This window comes from Erythranthe guttata, chromosome 10, assembly GCF_056151865.1.
Source record: "Erythranthe guttata isolate IM_541 chromosome 10, IM_541, whole genome shotgun sequence".
Taxonomy (NCBI): Eukaryota; Viridiplantae; Streptophyta; class Magnoliopsida; order Lamiales; family Phrymaceae; genus Erythranthe; species Erythranthe guttata.
Window position 1 is genome coordinate 3995744 of NC_142542.1, and position 19302 is coordinate 4015045.

The 19302-nt window shown below is 36.6% G+C and overlaps 3 protein-coding genes across 4 annotated transcripts; 2 read left to right on the forward strand and 1 right to left on the reverse strand.

The window, feature by feature from the left end:
• Nucleotides 1-6: 6 nt before the first annotated feature.
• On the reverse strand, nt 7-4341 carry LOC105949983 (TatD related DNase). 2 transcript variants are annotated; one of them, XM_012973301.2, is made up of 12 exons: nt 4201-4341; nt 4093-4113; nt 3903-4003; nt 3271-3328; nt 3126-3169; nt 2925-3005; nt 2668-2738; nt 2491-2601; nt 2109-2191; nt 1796-2012; nt 895-978; nt 7-247 (listed from the first exon to the last, which is right to left on the reverse strand). In XM_012973301.2, the coding sequence occupies exons 1-12, from the start codon at nt 4223-4225 to the stop codon at nt 178-180; spliced, it is 966 nt and encodes a 321-aa protein (XP_012828755.2). In that variant the 5' UTR covers nt 4226-4341; the 3' UTR covers nt 7-177. The 2 variants fall into 2 exon arrangements, with proteins under 2 accessions (XP_012828755.2, XP_088679827.1); XM_088823701.1 differs by lacking the exon at nt 4093-4113 and having other exon boundaries at nt 3903-4013; nt 4196-4321.
• A 3251-nt stretch (nt 4342-7592) lies between these two features.
• LOC105950019 (syntaxin-121) lies at nt 7593-9256 on the forward strand. Its single transcript, XM_012973341.2, has one exon. It carries the CDS (start codon nt 8072-8074, stop codon nt 9059-9061), a length of 990 nt encoding a protein of 329 aa, XP_012828795.2. The 5' UTR covers nt 7593-8071; the 3' UTR covers nt 9062-9256.
• A 3181-nt stretch (nt 9257-12437) lies between these two features.
• LOC105950013 (valine--tRNA ligase, mitochondrial 1) lies at nt 12438-18943 on the forward strand. Its single transcript, XM_088824011.1, has 22 exons — nt 12438-12628; nt 12743-12829; nt 13074-13121; nt 13258-13400; nt 13492-13564; nt 13688-13753; nt 13853-13936; nt 14537-14614; nt 14737-14820; nt 14942-15021; nt 15163-15220; nt 15313-15615; nt 15694-15864; nt 15954-16153; nt 16317-16716; nt 17042-17296; nt 17388-17888; nt 18036-18142; nt 18238-18337; nt 18429-18580; nt 18662-18712; nt 18797-18943. Exons 1-22 carry the CDS (start codon nt 12458-12460, stop codon nt 18867-18869), a joined length of 3285 nt encoding a protein of 1094 aa, XP_088680137.1. The 5' UTR covers nt 12438-12457; the 3' UTR covers nt 18870-18943.
• Nucleotides 18944-19302: the final 359 nt, after the last annotated feature.

The following is a 19302-nucleotide window of genomic DNA, read 5'->3' on the forward strand; positions in this document are numbered from 1 at the left end:
TCGAAATCGCCAACACAAATTAAGTTCAGAGTGCATTCAAAATAATAACAAAATTCAATGTTATTTGTTGCTGAATTTTTAGTTTCCTACATATATGGGCAGTTGCATTCTCGTTACAAACGAAAACAAGGAAAGTTGTACATCAAATGCGTTAGAAAACGAGAAAATAAAACTTGTTCAATTAGCAGTCCGACCATCAGCAAGAAGAGCATCTGCTGCTGAGTCCACATCCTGTGGGAAAAACACCCTGCAAAAAAAAAAAAAAACCACCCTTTTAGAGAGAGAAGAAGAAACAAAGATATCTAGAAAATTAATTTTATTCAGGCATAATTGGAGATTAAGATTACGCACGATACACAATATAATCAACATTCGTCAAATATTTGAGATTTGGGTTCCAAGCGTGTGACAGAAAATGGGCCTCGTTTTAATCACGCTTATAATAATCCAAGCATATAAAGGATATTTAGTGGCTTGCCCCATATGTTTTTAGAAGAAATAATGCTAATCAATCTTTTACTTGTTCTAATCAATCTTTATCCATCCTATCAATATTCTCAAGCAAAGTCTCGGGACATATGCAACACATAGTTAACAGAAGCACATAAGGTGCATGATCACATGGTTTGGTAGATGCTCCACCCTGTGAAATACACCGGTTGATTCTGCACCCTTGATGTACACATAATAACTCACACACCCATGTGTATGTGTGCTTAGTGGGTAGTTATTTGTATACATCTATGGTGCAAAACCCGGTGTTTTTTCACCAGGTGTAGCATCTCATAGACCTGATCATATGCTGCATAAAACAGACCATGCTCGGAGTATTCTTCGTAAGAATTATTAAGTTTTACGGGCTTTTAAGAAAATAGGAACAAAAAAAAAAGGTACCTGCAGGTGTTATGGTACACGGTTTTGCTCAGCTGATCGATGTCTGCAATACCTTTACAGCCAGCTACCACTTCTAGTACTTGTCTGCATTTGTTGTATTGTATATACTCAATTCAAATGAACACATTTAAGAGGAATTACATATGCCAATTTCTATGATTTAAAAGATTTTTTATTTCAATATACAAGTGATTTAAAAAATTTGCTCACTATACTTGATCAACAATGTCTATAGGGACGAGAAAAACATATCACACAAATTATGATGAAGACATCCATAGAGAAATTACATCAAATCAGAGCTTGTGTCAAAGATACATGATGTATCATTTGTATTTAACGAGATAAGTGATAAGTGGAAATGGAAAAATAAAATGTACGAAAAATAACTCTATCCTATTAAATCAGTAATATACTTTTCTCTAAGATTGACTAGTATCATGAAAAAGGAAATCCCTAGAAATATATTAATTAGCATGGCTCATAATTTTGTGCACGAGCATTTCCTTCACGTTTTTCTTATAATTAAAATATTGCTTTCATAGTGTTTTTTCGCTTCAATCCATGGTGCACACATTGAGATAGAAGTATTCGTTTTCAGCAATGAATTAAATATCCTAACCGCCAACAACTAACACAGGGGACTCAACAGTGAAGTTCGGGGAAAATGTGAATTGCAAAATTCAAAGTTTTCAAGATATGCATTATTTTACTAAAATCTTATAAGTCTCCTAGCTTTTGCATTTTCAATTTCAACTTACGTCCTAATACCCAAAAAGACGTACTCAAGAAACAAATTCAATATCATGTAGTAATGCCTCAAAACTAGAATTCATGAGCATTGCAACGAACAGAATTCTATTAAAACCATGTATTTACAATTTAAAGATTGTCAACTCACCGTACTAAGCATGGTTCATTGCGACCTTTAACAATGCAGTCTGGATCGTACTTCTCCTTTTTCTTAGAAGGCCATGAAGATTTCACAAAATTCATCCCCGCGTGCGTGTTCTTAATTTCACAGTAAGGGGAATCTGTTTCGATCATCATTCTCTCGACAGGAATACCCTTTACAACATCGAGGTTCTCGGCAGTCTTTAGAGAGCATCCATTTATGCCTATAAAGTAAGAGAAGCATAATTTTTTTTATTTTTTTAAATAATCATAAAATCGGCAAGTGAAATTCAAGACACATAAACAGTAATGCCATTCACCTATGAATAGATTGCTGAATGAAAGAAGACGATCACGGTCTTGGGCACTACCAGTGAAAGAGTGAGCAACCCCAGAGCAGAACCTGCCAATTGAAGGATAAGGTAAAACAACAAAAGAGAGAAGGGCTGGTATTTGAAAAACAAATACCGAAAAATACTTCAAAAACATATTACTTTTGGCACGGAACCCATTAGTTTATCAGACAATTGACTATTCCCAAATTACATCAGTCATCTATACTTAACCATCGTTACATGCATTTGGTCCATTCCGTACTCTTACTGATTAGCTAAGGCATCGTTATTGGGTGGCAAAAGAAAGAATTAAGTGCATCAACCAATTGGCTACAATCGAGATTTTATGTGTCCATTTATCCCTTACCCATGTTTTCTTTTCTCAAGAATATCGCAGAAATCCTCGGCAGCAGCTCGCATATGGAGGAACATTGGCAACTTCACAGCTTGTGCTAATTCAAATTGCTTCTCAAAGTACCTGATTTCAAGTGTTAATTAGTAGAACAGATAAAAAAACAAGGAAGATTTTCAATCATAGGCGTACTTCTTTTGAATTTCAGGTGAGCAGAAGTGAAGCCTATCGTAATCCAATCCACATTCACCAATTGCCACCACCTTGCTTGAAACATCAATATTGCCATCAAAAAAATTACTAATAAGTTACAGCCACGTAAAAGAGTATAATATACCTCCGGCCAGTGAAATTCGACGAAAAAACTAGTTATTTGCCTAGGTTAATAAGACGATACAAGAAGAAGATAACATAAGCTTCAGAACGCAAGCTAAGAAAATAAATCATACTTTGCCTTTCTCAACTCCCTCTTTAGCCAATGACAAAAGAGCCTCGTAGTGTTTCTCCGGATCACCACTCTCATCAAATTCCTGATTCAAAACACAAGTAAAGGTAGAGACAAATGCAATCAGAAACACGCAGAATTATACATAAAACTCAATTATTTCCATCCTGAAATCGAATACATCAACTTAGGTATGGAATCTCACATTACATCTTGTTGGGTGCACACCAACTGTGCAGAAAAGTCTTGCTGCAATAATAGAAATAGTATATTATATTAGCAATTATGATAGGAAGAGCATTGGAATTACAGTTAAAACTTATATTAGAAAGTTGAATGCATTAAATGACCATCAGTTTCAGCAATAGCAAGAGCTTCCTTCGACTCTATGAGAGAGCCTCCAGTCACCTGAAATATTATACATAATCGGAATTATATATTTCCGGAAGAATCCCCCAAAAAAAAAAAAACTATTTCTAGCACTCAATTCATGTCCGATTTTCAACTAAATACCACATTTTGTCTAACCCCATAAAGAGTTAGACATATAATCGATATTATTTTAAATGATACTAGTGACCTCGTTTAATGCATAAAAATGAACCTAAAGAGCTTCAAAAAGATCAAGTAAAGAAATTGAAAATGTCATTATCGATTCGGTCTCCAATTAGCTAACCCTAGAGATAATTTCATTCCTCGTGAACCACATTAAAAAAAAAATACATACATGCACTGTAAATATAGCGATACAAATTTCATTTCAGCTTCAATCAGTTACACATATAGTAGTATCAATTTTAGTTCATTTTTACTCGAGAAACGAGTTGTATCGATTTGTACGATAACAATTTTTTAAGTAGTCCAATATTTAATTTCTCAACAAAAAGATAAAGAAACGATTAGAAAAAATGAAGTCCAATAAACGAGCCATAAATTAGCAAACGACATAAAATTAATTTCTGAATTGAGCAAAAGAATTTACAATGATGCGATCGACACCGGCGCTCCAAGCCCTACTAAGCACAGTGGCAATATCAGCTACATGATACTGCTTCCCATTGTACATTCCTCTGAACATACCATCTGCACATTTCTCACAATCCATTTACCTTTTTAAATTAAATAAAATAAATAAACGAAAAATGCACAAATAAACTTTCCCAATCTCTGACCTGTGAAATTGACGGCTATGTCTGCAACAGAAACGGAAAAATGACGTCACATACATGAATTAAACACTCAGCATTCAACCATAAAAAAATGCATAGAAACTACATAACCTATCATTCGTAGACTGTTCGCCATGGCTGGTATTTCTGAAAGAATTGCGAATTTGTGCGCCAGTTTCAAGAGAGAGAGAGAGATTGTTTGTGGCTGTGTTTCTAGAGAGAGAAGCAGGAAATAAGTTGTTCGATGCGTATGTGTTTTGGACTAAAGTTGCTGATAAGTTTCGTTTTAATCCATAAATAAGTTGCATTATATTTAGGGGTAAATTACTCCTACACCCCTGAGGTATGCTAAAATAACTTTAAGGTCCCTATGGTATTGGTAATTACAGCCACACCCTAAAATAATTATCGGAGCCAGATATAATCAGGAGTGTAGGTGTAATTTATACCCTATATGTAATTATGTATAAGCCATTATTAGCTAGAAATAGTGGGACTTCAACTTGTCCTTCAATCCAGTTTCAGTAAGATATCTTCGGACTCCAAATGAACAGTGGAATAATTGCATGTGCCAAAAGCAGCAAACATTCTCTAAACCTAACTGTTGATGGGACGTGCATTAAATGTTGTCATATGGCCTAGGCAACTGTGTTTTGATGTCCTGCATTCGAACGACCTCTCGCTATGGAGGTTCTTTCATTGTTTGTCTTGCCTACGAGCGATCAATCTACACGTGCCTCACTTTTTATGAGCTTTATTGGGCCAAAGTTGCCTAGTGGATCAGTATGATATATTAGAATTGCTCCCGATCACTTTCAATCTCAAAATCCTCGTAAGATAAAAGTTGTAAATGTGTCCATGGACCAAAAAATACAGTTTGAATGAAAGAATTATAAGTAAAACAATGATAACAAACAAAATCTTTTCACCGTAATTATTTCATCATCCTACTACACTAATTTAAAAGTTGCATCTAAAAGTTAACAAATATATTTACTAACATTCATATTTTTTAATTTATGAATACAAACTGCATTGAGGCATATATAACCATAGTAAAATAAGTTACAATCATAATATAATAAGAAAGTCGTATATAAATATGATTCCTATTAAATATGACTACTTGGGTCAATAGGATCGTCCGTTGGTTGCACCTAATTAACATATCCAAAACTCTTTATAGTCGCCGCCAGTCCACATCGGGCTTTTTTTTACTTCTTGGGTAAATTATAATCATCTCGACGTATGGTAAAATTATGACAATCCCTCTTGTTTGGATAATTACAACAACTTCTCAACTATAAATTTTCTTACACGTTTATTATTGCGGTTTCAAATTTAGTAGAATCTTCTTGATTATATGGAATATTATCACTTTTGTATCCGTTTTATTCCATTCGAGCTCCACATTATGAAGCAAGATGATCATAAGATGTATTTTTTGGCTTGTACATATCAGATTGTGGTGCATCAGAAACTGTATTTTTACACAAAACGAGTACAAACTAGAGCTTATTCCGCGGAATCTAGATGATTATGTTGAATTTGCACTATAAGGGTGGAGGTGTAAAAAGATCCATAGTTGAAGGGTAGATGTAATTATCCAAATAAGATGGATTTTTCATAATTTGATCATACCTCAGCGATGTAGCCTTTCTTTTTTTTTTAAATGAGAATAGTTAGGCTCTGATTGGTTCATGGATTTCAATATAAGGAAAATGAAAATGCAAAGGAAAAGGAAATCAAGCACTTTTGAAATCCCAATTGTGTTTGGTTCCTAAGAAAAATGGTGATGAAAATAATTTGAGGAAAATAATCTTCTTTAGTTTTGTTTGGTTGTTAAGGAAAAAATAATAGAAAAAAATACCTAGATATTATTACTAAAAACTAAATTAAATCTCAAAATTATTTTAAATTACTCCCTAACCCCAGACCCCCTCACCCCCCCCCCCCCCCCCACCCCACCCCACCACCCACCTAACAATAAAAATAAACATAAAAATTAAATTAAAGACCACAATAATAATAATAATAATAATAATAATAATAATTTTAAAGCAAAAATAAGGAAATATAAAATTAAAATAAATGAATCTCAATTTCCCACTTCACACACACGATGGGCAATTTATACGTGGAAGTGGAGAAATCATCTGGCGGATGACAAGAAAGAGTTGGCGGCGGCGCAATGGTGGTGGTGGGCGGAGCGAGAAATTATTATATATATTATATATAATAATATATATATATATATATATATATATATATATATATATATAATATAAAAATTAAAATAACCGAATCACATTGATTCAGTGAAACTCGTATAAGAGTGCCGGCAGTGGCGGTGGGTGGAGCCGGTGGTGGTGGTGGGTGGAGCAGAGAAATTATCGGTGCGGAGGAGAAGAAAGAATGGGCGGCGCGATGGTGGTGGGTGGAGCGGAAGACATGATTCGCCGCAGGCGGAGGTGATGTGATGGTGGGTGGTGCAGAGGACAAGAACGAGTCGCCGGCCGTGGTGGGGTTGGTGGTGGTGGTGGTGGGTGGAGCAGATAAATTTTGCAGGCGGAGGAAAAAGAAGAGTCGCCGGCGGCGGTGGTTGTACGGGCTGAGTGGAGAAATTATGTGTGCAGATGAGGAGTGAGCGGCAGCGGCCGGTGGTGGTGGGTGAACAGGATTCCTGTAAGAGCTGAGGAGAATAATGAGTGTGCGGCGGCGGTGGCGGTGGTGGTGGTGGCGGTGGTGGTGGTGGCGGCACTGGTGGTGGAGAGGAATCATAGAAGAACAGATTTGATGATGAAGATAGTGAAGGGACGAGAAAGGCAGAGAAGAGGGGATCTGAGATTTTACTCAACATTTTCATCACTTTTTTTGAGGAAAAAGTATTTTTCCTCTTTTAGTGTATTTCTTTTGCCACTTTTTCCATGAAATCACTTTACCCAATGTTTTACCGTGTAACCAAACAGGAAAGTCAATTTACTCCACATTTCCATCTTTTTACCTATTGTTTTCAAAGAACCAATCAGACCCTTACTGGTTTCGCCATTTTTCTTAGGCGCAAAGTATTTACCTTACTGGTTTCGCCATTTTTCTTAGGCGCAAAGTATTTACCAACGAGCTACACTCAGACGTTTTCAACTCTCATTATCGATTAGATTTCAACTCAGACGTTTTCAACTCTCATTATCGATTAGATTAGTAATTTTACCATAATTCTTTCATGTGAACTTCAATTGCAAAGAATCAAGTTATTATGAAAAGTCCAAAAAAAAAAAATGTTGCCACTTTTATTTTGCACATTTTTCTGACACTCCAATTGAATCAGAGTTTGACTGAGTCAACGAGGTCAACCCTATCTCTCTCAACAAACCAATAACTAGATGAATGAACCCCTCACTAATTTTACCAAACACATGATCAACCCAGATTTAACCATATAGAAACCATTATTCATTTTTTTGAAACTTCTTTATATATATATAGTTTCTCGAATTCAGAAAGAAAAAATAAATATAATCATAATTATACGCAAACGCGTAAACCCCAAATTAAAACCTGCAAAAATACGAGTTATAGTAAATTGTAATCTCCTTCGTTTTCGTTTCCACTTTCCATGATGTTTCCTATTAGCTCTTAATTCTTGAAAAGCGTCGCAATCACTTGACTTCTCTCTCCTCTCTCTTCTCTCTCTCTACCTTTATCTCTCATCGCCCATACAAATCTTAATAAACAAAGAAGAGGAAGAAGAAGCACTAGTTTGACGAGTCTTTTCCTAATACTCATTCAACGCTGCCAACTTCCTGCTTCTTCAGCCATCAAAACTAACCATATATATCTTTTATAAATATATATATTCAAACATTCATTTCTTTAACTTATAATCTAAACCCTCCTCCATTTTCATTCTTCTTCTTCCTCACTAAGAAATTCGAATTAATTAATCAATTAATTCACAGTTAATAACAGAGAGAGAGATAAAATGAACGATTTATTCTCAGGATCTTTCTCACGTTTCCGTGACCAAGACCAGTCGCCGCCGCGGAACGATTCACACACCGTCGAGATGACAAACTCCGCCTCCACCGGCGGCGGCGGCGGCGCCGTCAACCTCAACCGCTTCTTCGAGGACGTCGAATCGGTCAAGGACGAGCTCCAGGAGCTCGAGACACTCTACAACAACCTCCACTCCGCCCACGAGCAGAGCAAAACCCTACACAACTCCAAGGCGGTGAAGGAGCTCCGATCCCGAATGGACGCCGACGTCTCCGCCTCCCTGAAAAAAGCCAAGCTAATCAAGGTCCGCCTCGAAGCCCTAGATCGGTCCAACGCCGCCAACCGGAGCAACCCTGGCTGCGGCCCGGGGAGCTCCTCCGACCGGACGCGGACCTCCGTCGTGAACGGGCTGAGGAAGAAGCTCCAGGAGTCGATGACCCGGTTCAACGACCTCCGGCAGAGGATGGGGTCGGAGTACCGAGAAACCGTGCAGCGGCGGTACTACACCGTGACCGGCGAGAATCCGGACGAGAAAACCCTAGATCGGCTGATCGAGACAGGGGAGAGCGAGACGTTCCTGCAGAAGGCAATCCAGGAGCAGGGGAGGGGGCAGGTGATGGACACGATAATGGAGATCCGTGAACGGCACGACGCGGTGAAGGAGATGGAGAAGAATCTGATTGAGCTGCACCAGGTATTCATGGATATGGCGGTTTTGGTGCAGAGCCAAGGGGAGCAATTGGACGATATCGAGAGCCAGGTGAACCGAGCGAACTCGTTCGTTAGGGGTGGGGCCCAGCAGCTGGAAGTAGCTAGAAAGCACCAGAAGAATACCAGGAAATGGGCTTGCTTTGGGATTGTGCTTGTGTCTGTTATTATATTGATCATCGTTCTCTCTCTTCAGCCATGGAAGAGCGGCGGCGGCGGCGGCGGCAACAACAGCAGTCCGAACCCACCAGCTCCAGCTGGTCCTTGAGCAACTTCTGAGTTCACTCGGCGGCCTCTTTTTTTTTTTTTTTTGTGGGTAATATTGTTTTATATTATTTTATTATTATTATTGTTTGTATCTATTGGTATGTGGTATTATTTGTTGAAGGATAAGGTGGAAATTTTTATTTGAAAAGTGTGAGATGGATGAGATGTTCACCTACCCTTTTCCATTGTTGAATCAGAAAGAAAATTCAAAAAAAAAATTGAGATACTTTAGGAATTGAGGTGTGTGGGTATATATATATATATATATATATATATATTGTTCTTTAGTGTTGTTACATAATTATACATTTTTCTAGTTAGTGAATGACTTATTGTGAGTATTTCATAATGTACAATTTTTGTTTTACCAACTCAAAGGCATCAAGTATTTCCTTATTTTAGAAAGATGCTATTTCTATGACAGGTGTCGTTTAAGTTTTAATAATACTGTTTTGAATTTAAAGATTATTTTGAAGTTTGAACTTAGCAAAACTTAACATGGAATTTGTAATTTTTTGAATTAGCTTTATAATTCAATTTGAATCACCAAGATTGAATGTCAGTTTAGAAATACAAATTAATCAATGACTATTGCCCAAACTTTGATGTTTCAAATTATTTAAAATTTCATATGCAACTAATTCATACATAACTTTGTCACATAATATTCAATCGAGCTGATTCAAATTGGATTAGAAAGGTAACTCAAAGAGCCTATATTTACGTCTTACATTTTATCAAAATCGGACTAAAAAGGGTTTAACCACGTTCGAAGTTAAGGAGTATTTGAAAAATTGAAATGACATTTAACATTTCATTTTGAAAAGGTTATCAATCTAGAACATTTTGTTAAATAATATACTCTTTTTTCTAATTTAAAATACATAATTCACCACAATTCATAATTAGTGGAAAAACAAACTTTAAACTGCCACTTTTGAAGATAATTTATTTGCAGAAAGAACTTTAATCGTCAACTTTGTTTTGTAAATTACACGAGCCAAAAAGAATAATTTTCAAAAGCTTTTACAAACGCCATCATAATCTACAAGCATTTTCAAATGGCAACTTGTGCAGAATGTCACGGTCCACCAGTTTGGCTCAACCATTGTCAGTTTTCCTTGGGTTGGGAGATTAAGAAGCTCAAATATGGTTAGACAGAGATTCTTGGAGGATTTTAGAAAGCTTTCTAGAATCCTTGTAGATATTTTGTAAGAATATTTGGGGGTGTTCTAGTCGTTAGATCATATAGATCTCCACTGTCCATTAAGGAAGTGGCCTAGTACAAATGGAGGTAGGGTTCTCATTTGTAACCATCCAACAAGAATTCAACATATCCAAGGCACGGCGAAGAAATCGATATGAATAAAACAATAACAATGAAGAACCTTCTCCTAGACTATGTCATCATATTTCTATACACGAAGTTTTTTCCACAGTAAATGAAATTATCTACCATGTTTTTGGAATCCTTCGAATCAAAAGCTGAAACTAGATAACAACATGAAGTATTTGAAAGAAAAAGAAAACGAGACTGTTTTACAATTTGTATATTGATTCTTATCCCACTGCGATAAAGAACCAGAACCCATCCCTCCTCAATACCATAGCCTGTTTGATTTCCGAGTAAGAGAGACGGGGCAAACGGTTCGATGTTGAAAGTGGGTGACAATCGTAACTTGGGGGTTTTGTTACAATAAGTATATATATATATATATATATATCTTAAATATATGTACTTATTAAAAAAAATCTTATTAAAGGTCCACTTGGAATGGATTTGGCGATTTGGAGAGATGATTGGAAATGGTTCCAATTTGGAGTAATTTGAAATCAATCATTATTGCTCTAAAATCAACTAAAAATGAGGGTGAGGATTTGAAATCCATCCCTAAATCCCTCAATATAATCCAAACAAGTCCAATGGATTTGTTATTATGGATTTGAAAACCCCCACAAATCCCTCCATCCAAATGCACCATAAGATATTTTTTAATAAAATTACCAAACATTTTAGAAGAGTTTATAAGTTATAAGGTCTTAAACATCTTACAAACTCATTTTAACCTCTTATAAGCTTAATCAAACACCTCTAAATAGCCCATTCAACAGTTTTTTTAGAATTTGGTCTGTTTTTTTCAAAATTTAAAAAATAGGAACAACAACAAAAATAGAAAATGTACGTCTAAGATTGCAGGCTTTTTAATTTTAGGGGAAATTCTACTTTCCTCCTTGTACTTTGGCTTGATATCACTTTCCCCATTCTACTCTCAATTGCATCGATTTGCTCCCTTGTACTTTGGCTCGATATCACTTTACCCCCTTCTACTCTCAATTGCATCGATTTGCCCCCTTTTACTTTGGCTCGATATCACTTTACCCCCTTCTACTCTTAATTGCATCAATTTGTCTTCATGCACCTGAAAAATTGTCCCAATTCATTAACCTCGTTCACTAATAGAGGATGTTGCGTGGCAATGAAGTGTGACGGAAGAGTGGCGCGATGGTGGAGAGAGAAGAGAAAGAGGCCGGCGATGCACGGGCGAATGTGTGGAGGGATGGCAGGGACTGTTACTCTGTGGTGGAACGGGAGGTCTCGTCGAGGAGGAGAAGGTTGCGGTCGTCAGTCGGAGCAGCGTGGGTATTGGTTGTGAAGATAGAAGATATGAAAAGCGGCGTGATTCAATTGTATAAGATCTAGGGTTTGAGTGTAGAAAATAACATATAAAGAGAGAAGAACTGATGTATAAAATAAAAAGAAACGTAATATAATAATTATAAAACTGTATTAATTTTTATTAATTTAAATTGTTTTGGATTTAACTTAAAAATATAATTTTTTTTGGACTCATTGTAATTGAAGGAGTGTAAGAGCATCTCTCACCCATCACCAAATCCTATAATTATCACATAATTTAGGTATTTTTAGTCTCCCAACCTAAATCTCTAAATCACCATTACACCTAAAATTATAGTGATTTAGTTTACTCTCGCACCTGGTCAAACTATATATCACTATATCCCTAAATCCTATATTTTCAGCAAATTTTTTGGTGAAAAAAATTTCATCTCCCACCTGTTCACCATTTTATCAGTTTTTCCACCAAATTCTATTTTTTCTATCAAATATAGAAGTAAAAATATGATTTGCTGTAATTAACACTATTTTATAATTAGCATATACAATTATTATATTAACTAATTTCATGTGATTACCAACTTATAAAATAGTGTTAATTACACCAAATCCTATTTTCACTTCTATATTTGATAGAAAAAATAGGATTTGGTAAAAAAATGGTGTTAAAAGTGGAAGATGCTGTAAGGCGGAGGTTTTGTCAAATAATCCCAAATTATATACAAGATACATAACACACACGATTAATTAACCATCCCCATGCAATACTCCCCGAAACCGTACTGCCGTACTTCAAAAAAAAAAAAAGAAAAAAACTCTACGGCTGATTTTCCCCTGCACGCCACCTCCAAACCTCCATCTTTCTATCTTATTATTTCTCTTTTCATATCCGCCGCCCCGCCCCGCCCCGCCCCGCTCCGCTCGATTACAGTAATGTTGTTTTTCGGTGCCGTTTACGGCCGTATTTTTGTTCTCTGTTGCAATCTCACTTAATATTATTTGCTTATTTATTTCAGTTGATCGTATCTTTATTCTTCTTGATAGGCCGGCGACTCGATGGATCCGATAGACCTGACGGCGAAAGCGCTCAGAAAGAAGAGCAATAGGGCCAACAAGAGGAGGGAAAAAAAGGCATGGTCCTCTCTCTTTTTTCTCAAAAGAACTCATTGATGGAGAAAATCTTGTTTAAATTTGAACTGGTTTTGCAAATATTTCAGTTTCAGTACCGACTATTTTGTATCAATCATAGATTGATTCTTTCATGTTAGATACAGATTACCTGTGGGTGACTGGCTGTGATTTTTTTTAGATGCCATATTATTTCTTCTATTTGAAATATCCAATTTTCATTTCTCTTCGTCTGAGTACATTTTAGGCTAGACAGATGAAACTAAAAGCAGAAGCAGAAGCAGCCAAACTTCAGGTGTGCTCTATGATTACCATTACAACATTGACAGTTTATTGACAGTTTATTGACAGTTTACTGTTAAAATGTGGTAGTACACTTGTATTTATGTTGTTATCTAATTGCACTAATGAGGTTTGCTCATTCATTGAAGAAAAATAATAATAGTAATACACAAAAAGAAGCTGAGGTAGAAAACCCAGAAGATTACAATGATCCTGAAACAACTCCGGGCGATAAGAAAAAACTTTCTCGTCAAATGGCAAAAACATACAAGCCCAGTGCTGTCGAGACATCGTATGTTGGATCAAAAAATTTTGCTTTTCAAATACGAGAGTGATTTGCTTAGTGATTCTTTAAACCTTTGGCTTCAATTTCTTTTATGTAGGTGGTATGAATGGTGGGAAAAGTCAAAGTTCTTTGAGGCAGATCCAGACAGCTCCAAACCATCATTTGTAATCGTGAGTTCTTAAAACATGCACGTCCTTGGATTCGTTGAAGTGCCGGTTCATGTATGGTTTAGTTGGATTCGTGTATTGTTTGTTTGTTTGTTTAAAAGTCGTCGTATCTCTTTGTGTATGCAGGTTCTGCCACCGCCTAATGTGACCGGGCCGCTACATATTGGCCATGCTCTTACTGCTGCAATCCAGGTATTCTATTGAAAAATGAATTTTCTTTTGTGAAACTCTCTCTAAAACTACAACTTTATTTGATTTGTTTTTATGTTTAATTTTCATTTCCCTGATCAGGATACAATTATTCGTTGGAGGCGAATGTCTGGATATAATACACTGTGGGTACCTGGTACTGACCATGCTGGAATTGCTGCCCAGGTTATGCACTGAATTCCATGAGTTACTTGTGTACCATGCTTTAGATTCATTTATATTATTCCTTTCGGGGAGGTTGATTGTGTCCTGTCCTATGATGCATGCATCTGGATCTATAATTTTTGCATAGAAACCTAGAAATGTCCTCCCTTCATTGTCGGTGTTTGTTGTCTTTGATCATGTCCAAGTGTATGCTACTTTGTACAATGGAAATTTATACATTGTTGTGCACAAAAAAAGATTTTTCACAAGTATATAAAGCATACTATGATATGGGGCTTCAGTTTAACTCTTAATAAGCTATGAGTTATGGCTTGATTGAAGTTCACCTTGATACAGACTCACACCATGAACTTGAAAATCCTAGTTCCAATTCAAATGTGGATGAGACTTGGCATTAATCAACTATTAATATGTATTATACATTCTGATTATCGATGTAACTTGTCATTTTAGCTAGATACGTTTGAGGGTTTTTCATTTATGTCACTCTCTCACATTATATAATTGGTTACATTTTTTAATGTTTCTGTACACATATCTGAATATTGCTGTAACTTGTCATTTTAGCAAGATATGTTAACTGGTAGTGAATTGGTTCAGGCATATGTAGAGAGGCAATTTCTGAGATTTACGACAATTACGAGGGATGAAATGGGCCGTTATTCATTTATAAACGATGTGAGTTTAGCCATGTTAACCTTTCTCTTATTATTGTTGTTTTAGTATCTAACTAAGTTCAATACACATATAAGTGAACTTTCTTTATCAAGTCTTGATTTTGACAAGTCATTAATTAATAGCTCGGGGATATGAAGAATTTGTATCGGGATGCTATATTGAGACAACTTCGTTGCTTGGGTGCATCTCTGGATTGGTCTCGCGAGGTGATAATTTTGTTTATTTCTACATCATCAATTTGATATAACTAGTGCTAGTCTGTGTATGGACGATTTTGATTATAGATTACGTGACACTCATTTGTCTCTTAAATCCCGTAATTGATAGTGTTATACCATGGATGAGAAGAGATCATTGGCTGTGACTGAGGCTTTTGTAAGACTTCACAAGGATGGTGTTATATATAGGTATGTTGTTAACTATGCAGTCAATTTTGTATTATAGTTCTTGTTGCTATTGCTACTTCTTCTGGTTTCAGTAAGCTTAATTACATGTTGTGGCCCTCAGATATCCCCGATTAAAGTTTTGGTTGCAAAATTCTGTTTCAGGCATCTACGTCTAGTGAACTGGGACTGTCTCTTGCAAACTGCAATATCCGATATTGAGGTAAGATATTATAGCCTATCATGCCTATGACTCATTCTTATGTGTAAATGCAAGTGTGTCCTAAGGTTTTTGCATATTTTTTGGTGTCTTAGGTGGAACATATCGAAATCAAAGAGCGAACGCCATTGCGGGTTCCTGGATATGAGAAACCCGTAGAGTTTGGGGTGCTGACTTCATTCGCTTATCCTTTGGAAGAAGGGTTGGGTGAGATTATTGTGGCAACTACTCGAGTCGAAACAATGTTGGGTGATACAGCAATTGCTGTACATCCAGATGACTCTAGATACAGTCATGTTCATGGGAAATTTGCTATTCATCCGTTCAATGGAAGGAAGCTTCCTATAGTTTGTGATGCAGTGCTTGTGGATATGAATTTTGGGACTGGTGCTGTTAAGGTGAGCATCATTTTTTTGCTTAGGATACCGTATTTCCTGTTTTCCGAAGTCGGTTTGATAACATCAAATATTAAGCAGATAACTCCAGCCCATGACCCAAACGATTATGAAGTTGGAAAGCGTCTCAACCTGGAAATTATCAACATTTTCACTGACGGTGGCAAAATAAATAGCAATGGTGGCCCAGAGTTTACAGGAATGCCTCGCTTTGAAGCTCGTGTTGCTGTGACTGAAGCCTTAAAGAAAAAGGTTACCTGTTTACTTCGTACTGAGATTTGCGTTTTGATATTCTTTTTACGTTGCAACGATGCTGATAGTTTCTGATATTGGCATTTAAGGGACTCTTTAAAGGTGATCAGAATAATGAGATGCGTCTTGGTATTTGTTCAAGAACCCGTGATGTGGTTGAGCCCCTATTAAAGCCTCAGTGGTATGTTAATTGTAAAAGCATGGCAGAGCAAGCTCTTGATGCTGTCACAGATGGTGCAAGTCCAAAGATTGAGATCATCCCAAAACAATATGTTGCTGAATGGAAGAGGTATTTTGTGAAAATGATGAGATATTTTAGTTTTCTTGACATATTATCATGCAAGAATGATGTTTTGCTTGTTCTCTCTCTAATCTTGATCTGCTTGCTTTTTTTTTCTTTCTTTAATATGGTTTTAGTTGTAATGTTAATGAGTAGATCCCGTATGTTGCAGATGGTTTGAGAACATCCCTGATTGGTGTATCTCAAGACAAATTGGGTGGGGGCATCGTATTCCAGCATGGTATGCAGTGTTGATAGATGAACCTAAAGAACTTGGTGCATACAATGACCACTGGGTGGTTGGTCGGAATAAGGCTGAGGCTACGGAGGAGGCTAACAAAATCTTTTCCGGAAAGGAGTTTGATCTTCACAAAGATCCAGATGTTTTGGACACATGGTTTTCTTCTGGTATTTTTCCACTATCTGTTTTAGGATGGCCAAATGATACCAAAGATCTCAGAGCATTTTATTCGACATCTGTGCTTGAAACTGGCCCTGATATCCTCTTTTTGTGGGTTGCTCGTATGGTGATGCTGGGAATGAAGCTTGGAGGTGATGTACCATTTAGAAAGGTGAGCAGCATTTATGTACATAGTACTTCAACTTTGAATGTTTTGTTACTTTATGCCCTTCTGATGCTTATCTGCATCGTTGCGTTTTAGACAGTGTTGGTCTAAATCTTTTGACTTTTGACCAATTGAAGAACAATGTTGCCCTTTGGTATTTTTTTGATCGACTTTTGAAATTGGTACTCTGGAAACGGGGTAAAGTTCACATTGCCGGCCGTTTTTTTACGAAAAATAGCTGAAAACATGTTTTTAATGAATCAAGTTTGATTTTAGTTATACGTGTTTTAGACCGAATTTCCAATAATGGCGCACTCTTAATTGCATGCAGGTTTACTTGCATCCTATGGTTTGTGATGCTCGTGGACGTGAAATGTCCAAGTTATTAGGAAATGCTATTGATCCTCTAGAAGTAATTAATGGCATAGAATTGAAAGGTCTCCACAAAAAGCTAGACGATGAGTCTAGCTTGGATAAAAATGAATTGGAAATTGCGAAAGAGGATTATGTGAAGGACTTCCCGGATGGTATTCCTGAATGTGGTGCAGATGCTCTGCGTTTTGCCCTTGTTTCATACACTGCTCAGGTTAAGACCTATTTGGTGTTTCTTTTTCGACGTCTTCTTAGTTTTGGAGTTTGATCTTGATTTTGTTCTTACTAAAAAAATTCCTTTCCAGTCAGATAAAATAAAGCTGGACATCCAGAAGGTGGTTGAATATCGTCAATGGTGCAACAAGCTATGGGATGCGATAAGGTTCTCCATGACTAAACTTGGAGAGGATTACATCCCTCCCGAAGAGATTATTCCAGCTACATTGCCATTCAGCTGCAAGTGGATTCTCTCTGTTCTGAATAAAGCCATATCGAAAACAATAGTGTCTTTGGATTCCTATGAATTCTCAGATGCTGCAACAGCTGTATACTCGTGGTGGCAGTTTCAATTATGTGACGTGTTTATGGAAGTAATTAAGCCTTATTTTACCGGTAATGATCCAGCATATGCATCTGAAAGGAAGCACGCACAAGATACATTGTGGCTGTGTTTGGATAATGGTCTACGGTTACTTCATCCTTTCATGCCGTTCGTCACAGAAGAATTGTGGCAGCGTCTTCCTTCTAAGAAAGATTCTGTGAGGAAAGAGTCAATTGTGATATCTGAATATCCATCAACCGTAGAGGTAATACTTTTAACACTTGTCTTGTGTTTGCCATGATGTTATTTTTTTTATACATAACTAACTCATTTTGTTGATTTATCGGTATTTTGTTTTTGTGGGATATAATGATTATCCATAAAATACCGTTAATGTTTTGTCTGTGTTCAGAGTTGGAATATTGATGGTGTGGAGTTGGAGATGGATCTGATCCAGTTTGTGGTGAAATCACTGAGGTCTCTCCGGGCACAGTTGGGACCAAATGAGAAATGTGAAAGGTAAATGTCGTCATAATTCTTCTGTTATCCCATTAATAAGGAAGGTGTTAGTTGGATCTTTATCCCATTAATAACAAAGATATTTATTTCCCCAGACTTGCAGCTTTTGTTGTGTGCCTCACAAGTGATGCATGGAACACCATCAAGAAACACGAACTCGAGGTTTCCACCCTTGCTACTTTATCGTCTCTGCATGTAAGTAATAGGTTTTCTTCCAATAAAAACATTTATGTTTGTCGGTGTGGATAGATCATTTACATTTTGAAAAAAATAAACATATGTGAAGGTTTTAAGCAAGAAGGATGATGTTCCAGTTGGATGTATACTAGACACGTTGAATGAATCGGAATCTGTTTCAGTGTTCCTCAAACTTAAGGGCGTAGTTAACGTGGAAGCTGAATTTGAAAAGTTAAATAAGAAGATGGAGTATCTACAAAAGTGAGAATCCTCTTCTCTCTTGAGTACTATGAATTATTGATAAAAATTAGTATTTGTTTTAATTGTTGGTGATTTCATCAGGGAATATGATGACTTGAAGAAGATAAGTAAGAAGATGGAGAAATTACAAAAGTGAGAATCCTCTTCTCTATCGATTACTATGAATTATTGATAAAAATTAGTATATATATGTTTAAATTGTTGGTGTTTGATCAGGCAACATGATGACTTGAAGAACTTGGTCACTCGAGGAAGTTTGCAAGCTTGTTCAACTGATTATGGAAGTTAGACTATGGAATACTAAATAAATTTCTCTTGTTTTGGGCTGATTTTTATGATGAAATGCTATTTACGGTTACAAAATTGCCATTTGCGGTTTTTCACAAAACCCCCCAAAACTTTCCAAAAAAATCAAAAAAACCCCCAAACTGCAAATAGCAAAAAAAAAAAAAAAAATTCGAAAATTCGAAATCAAGATTGAAGAAGGGTTGGGCTTTGATTTTTTGATGTAATTTCGACTCTTTTATGTGTAATATGCATTGGGTAGGTCGATTACGGAACCAATTTCATGTTAAAAGGCCCTACAAATCGATTTGTAGGGCTTTTTTTTTCGCAAAAAAATGTTCGAACGCCCAAGATGTGCGCCCAAGGGTTCGTACACGCCTTGGGCGTTCGAACATTTAAAAAAAAAAAAAAAAATTTGCACTGCACGCCCAACTCGG

What these genes read in the sequence shown, in the direction of transcription:
- LOC105949983 (XM_012973301.2), bottom strand. Translation starts at nt 4,225, where the DNA reads ATGGCGAACAGTCTACGAATGATAG. An exon ending in TGCTATTGCTGAAACTGATG is followed by an intron (nt 3,170 to 3,270) that starts GTCATTTAATGC and finishes CTATTATTGCAG; the next exon opens with CAAGACTTTTCTGCACAGTT. An exon ending in AGGGAGTTGAGAAAGGCAAA is followed by an intron (nt 2,739 to 2,924) that starts GTATGATTTATT and finishes GTTTCAAGCAAG; the next exon opens with GTGGTGGCAATTGGTGAATG.
- LOC105950019 (XM_012973341.2), top strand. Translation starts at nt 8,072, where the DNA reads ATGAACGATTTATTCTCAGGATCTTTCTCACGTTTCCGTGACCAAGAC.
- LOC105950013 (XM_088824011.1), top strand. Translation starts at nt 12,458, where the DNA reads ATGCAATACTCCCCGAAACCGTACTGCCGTACTTCAAAAAAAAAAAAA. An exon ending in CTCTTACTGCTGCAATCCAG is followed by an intron (nt 13,754 to 13,852) that starts GTATTCTATTGA and finishes TTCCCTGATCAG; the next exon opens with GATACAATTATTCGTTGGAG. An exon ending in GTGATGTACCATTTAGAAAG is followed by an intron (nt 16,717 to 17,041) that starts GTGAGCAGCATT and finishes AATTGCATGCAG; the next exon opens with GTTTACTTGCATCCTATGGT.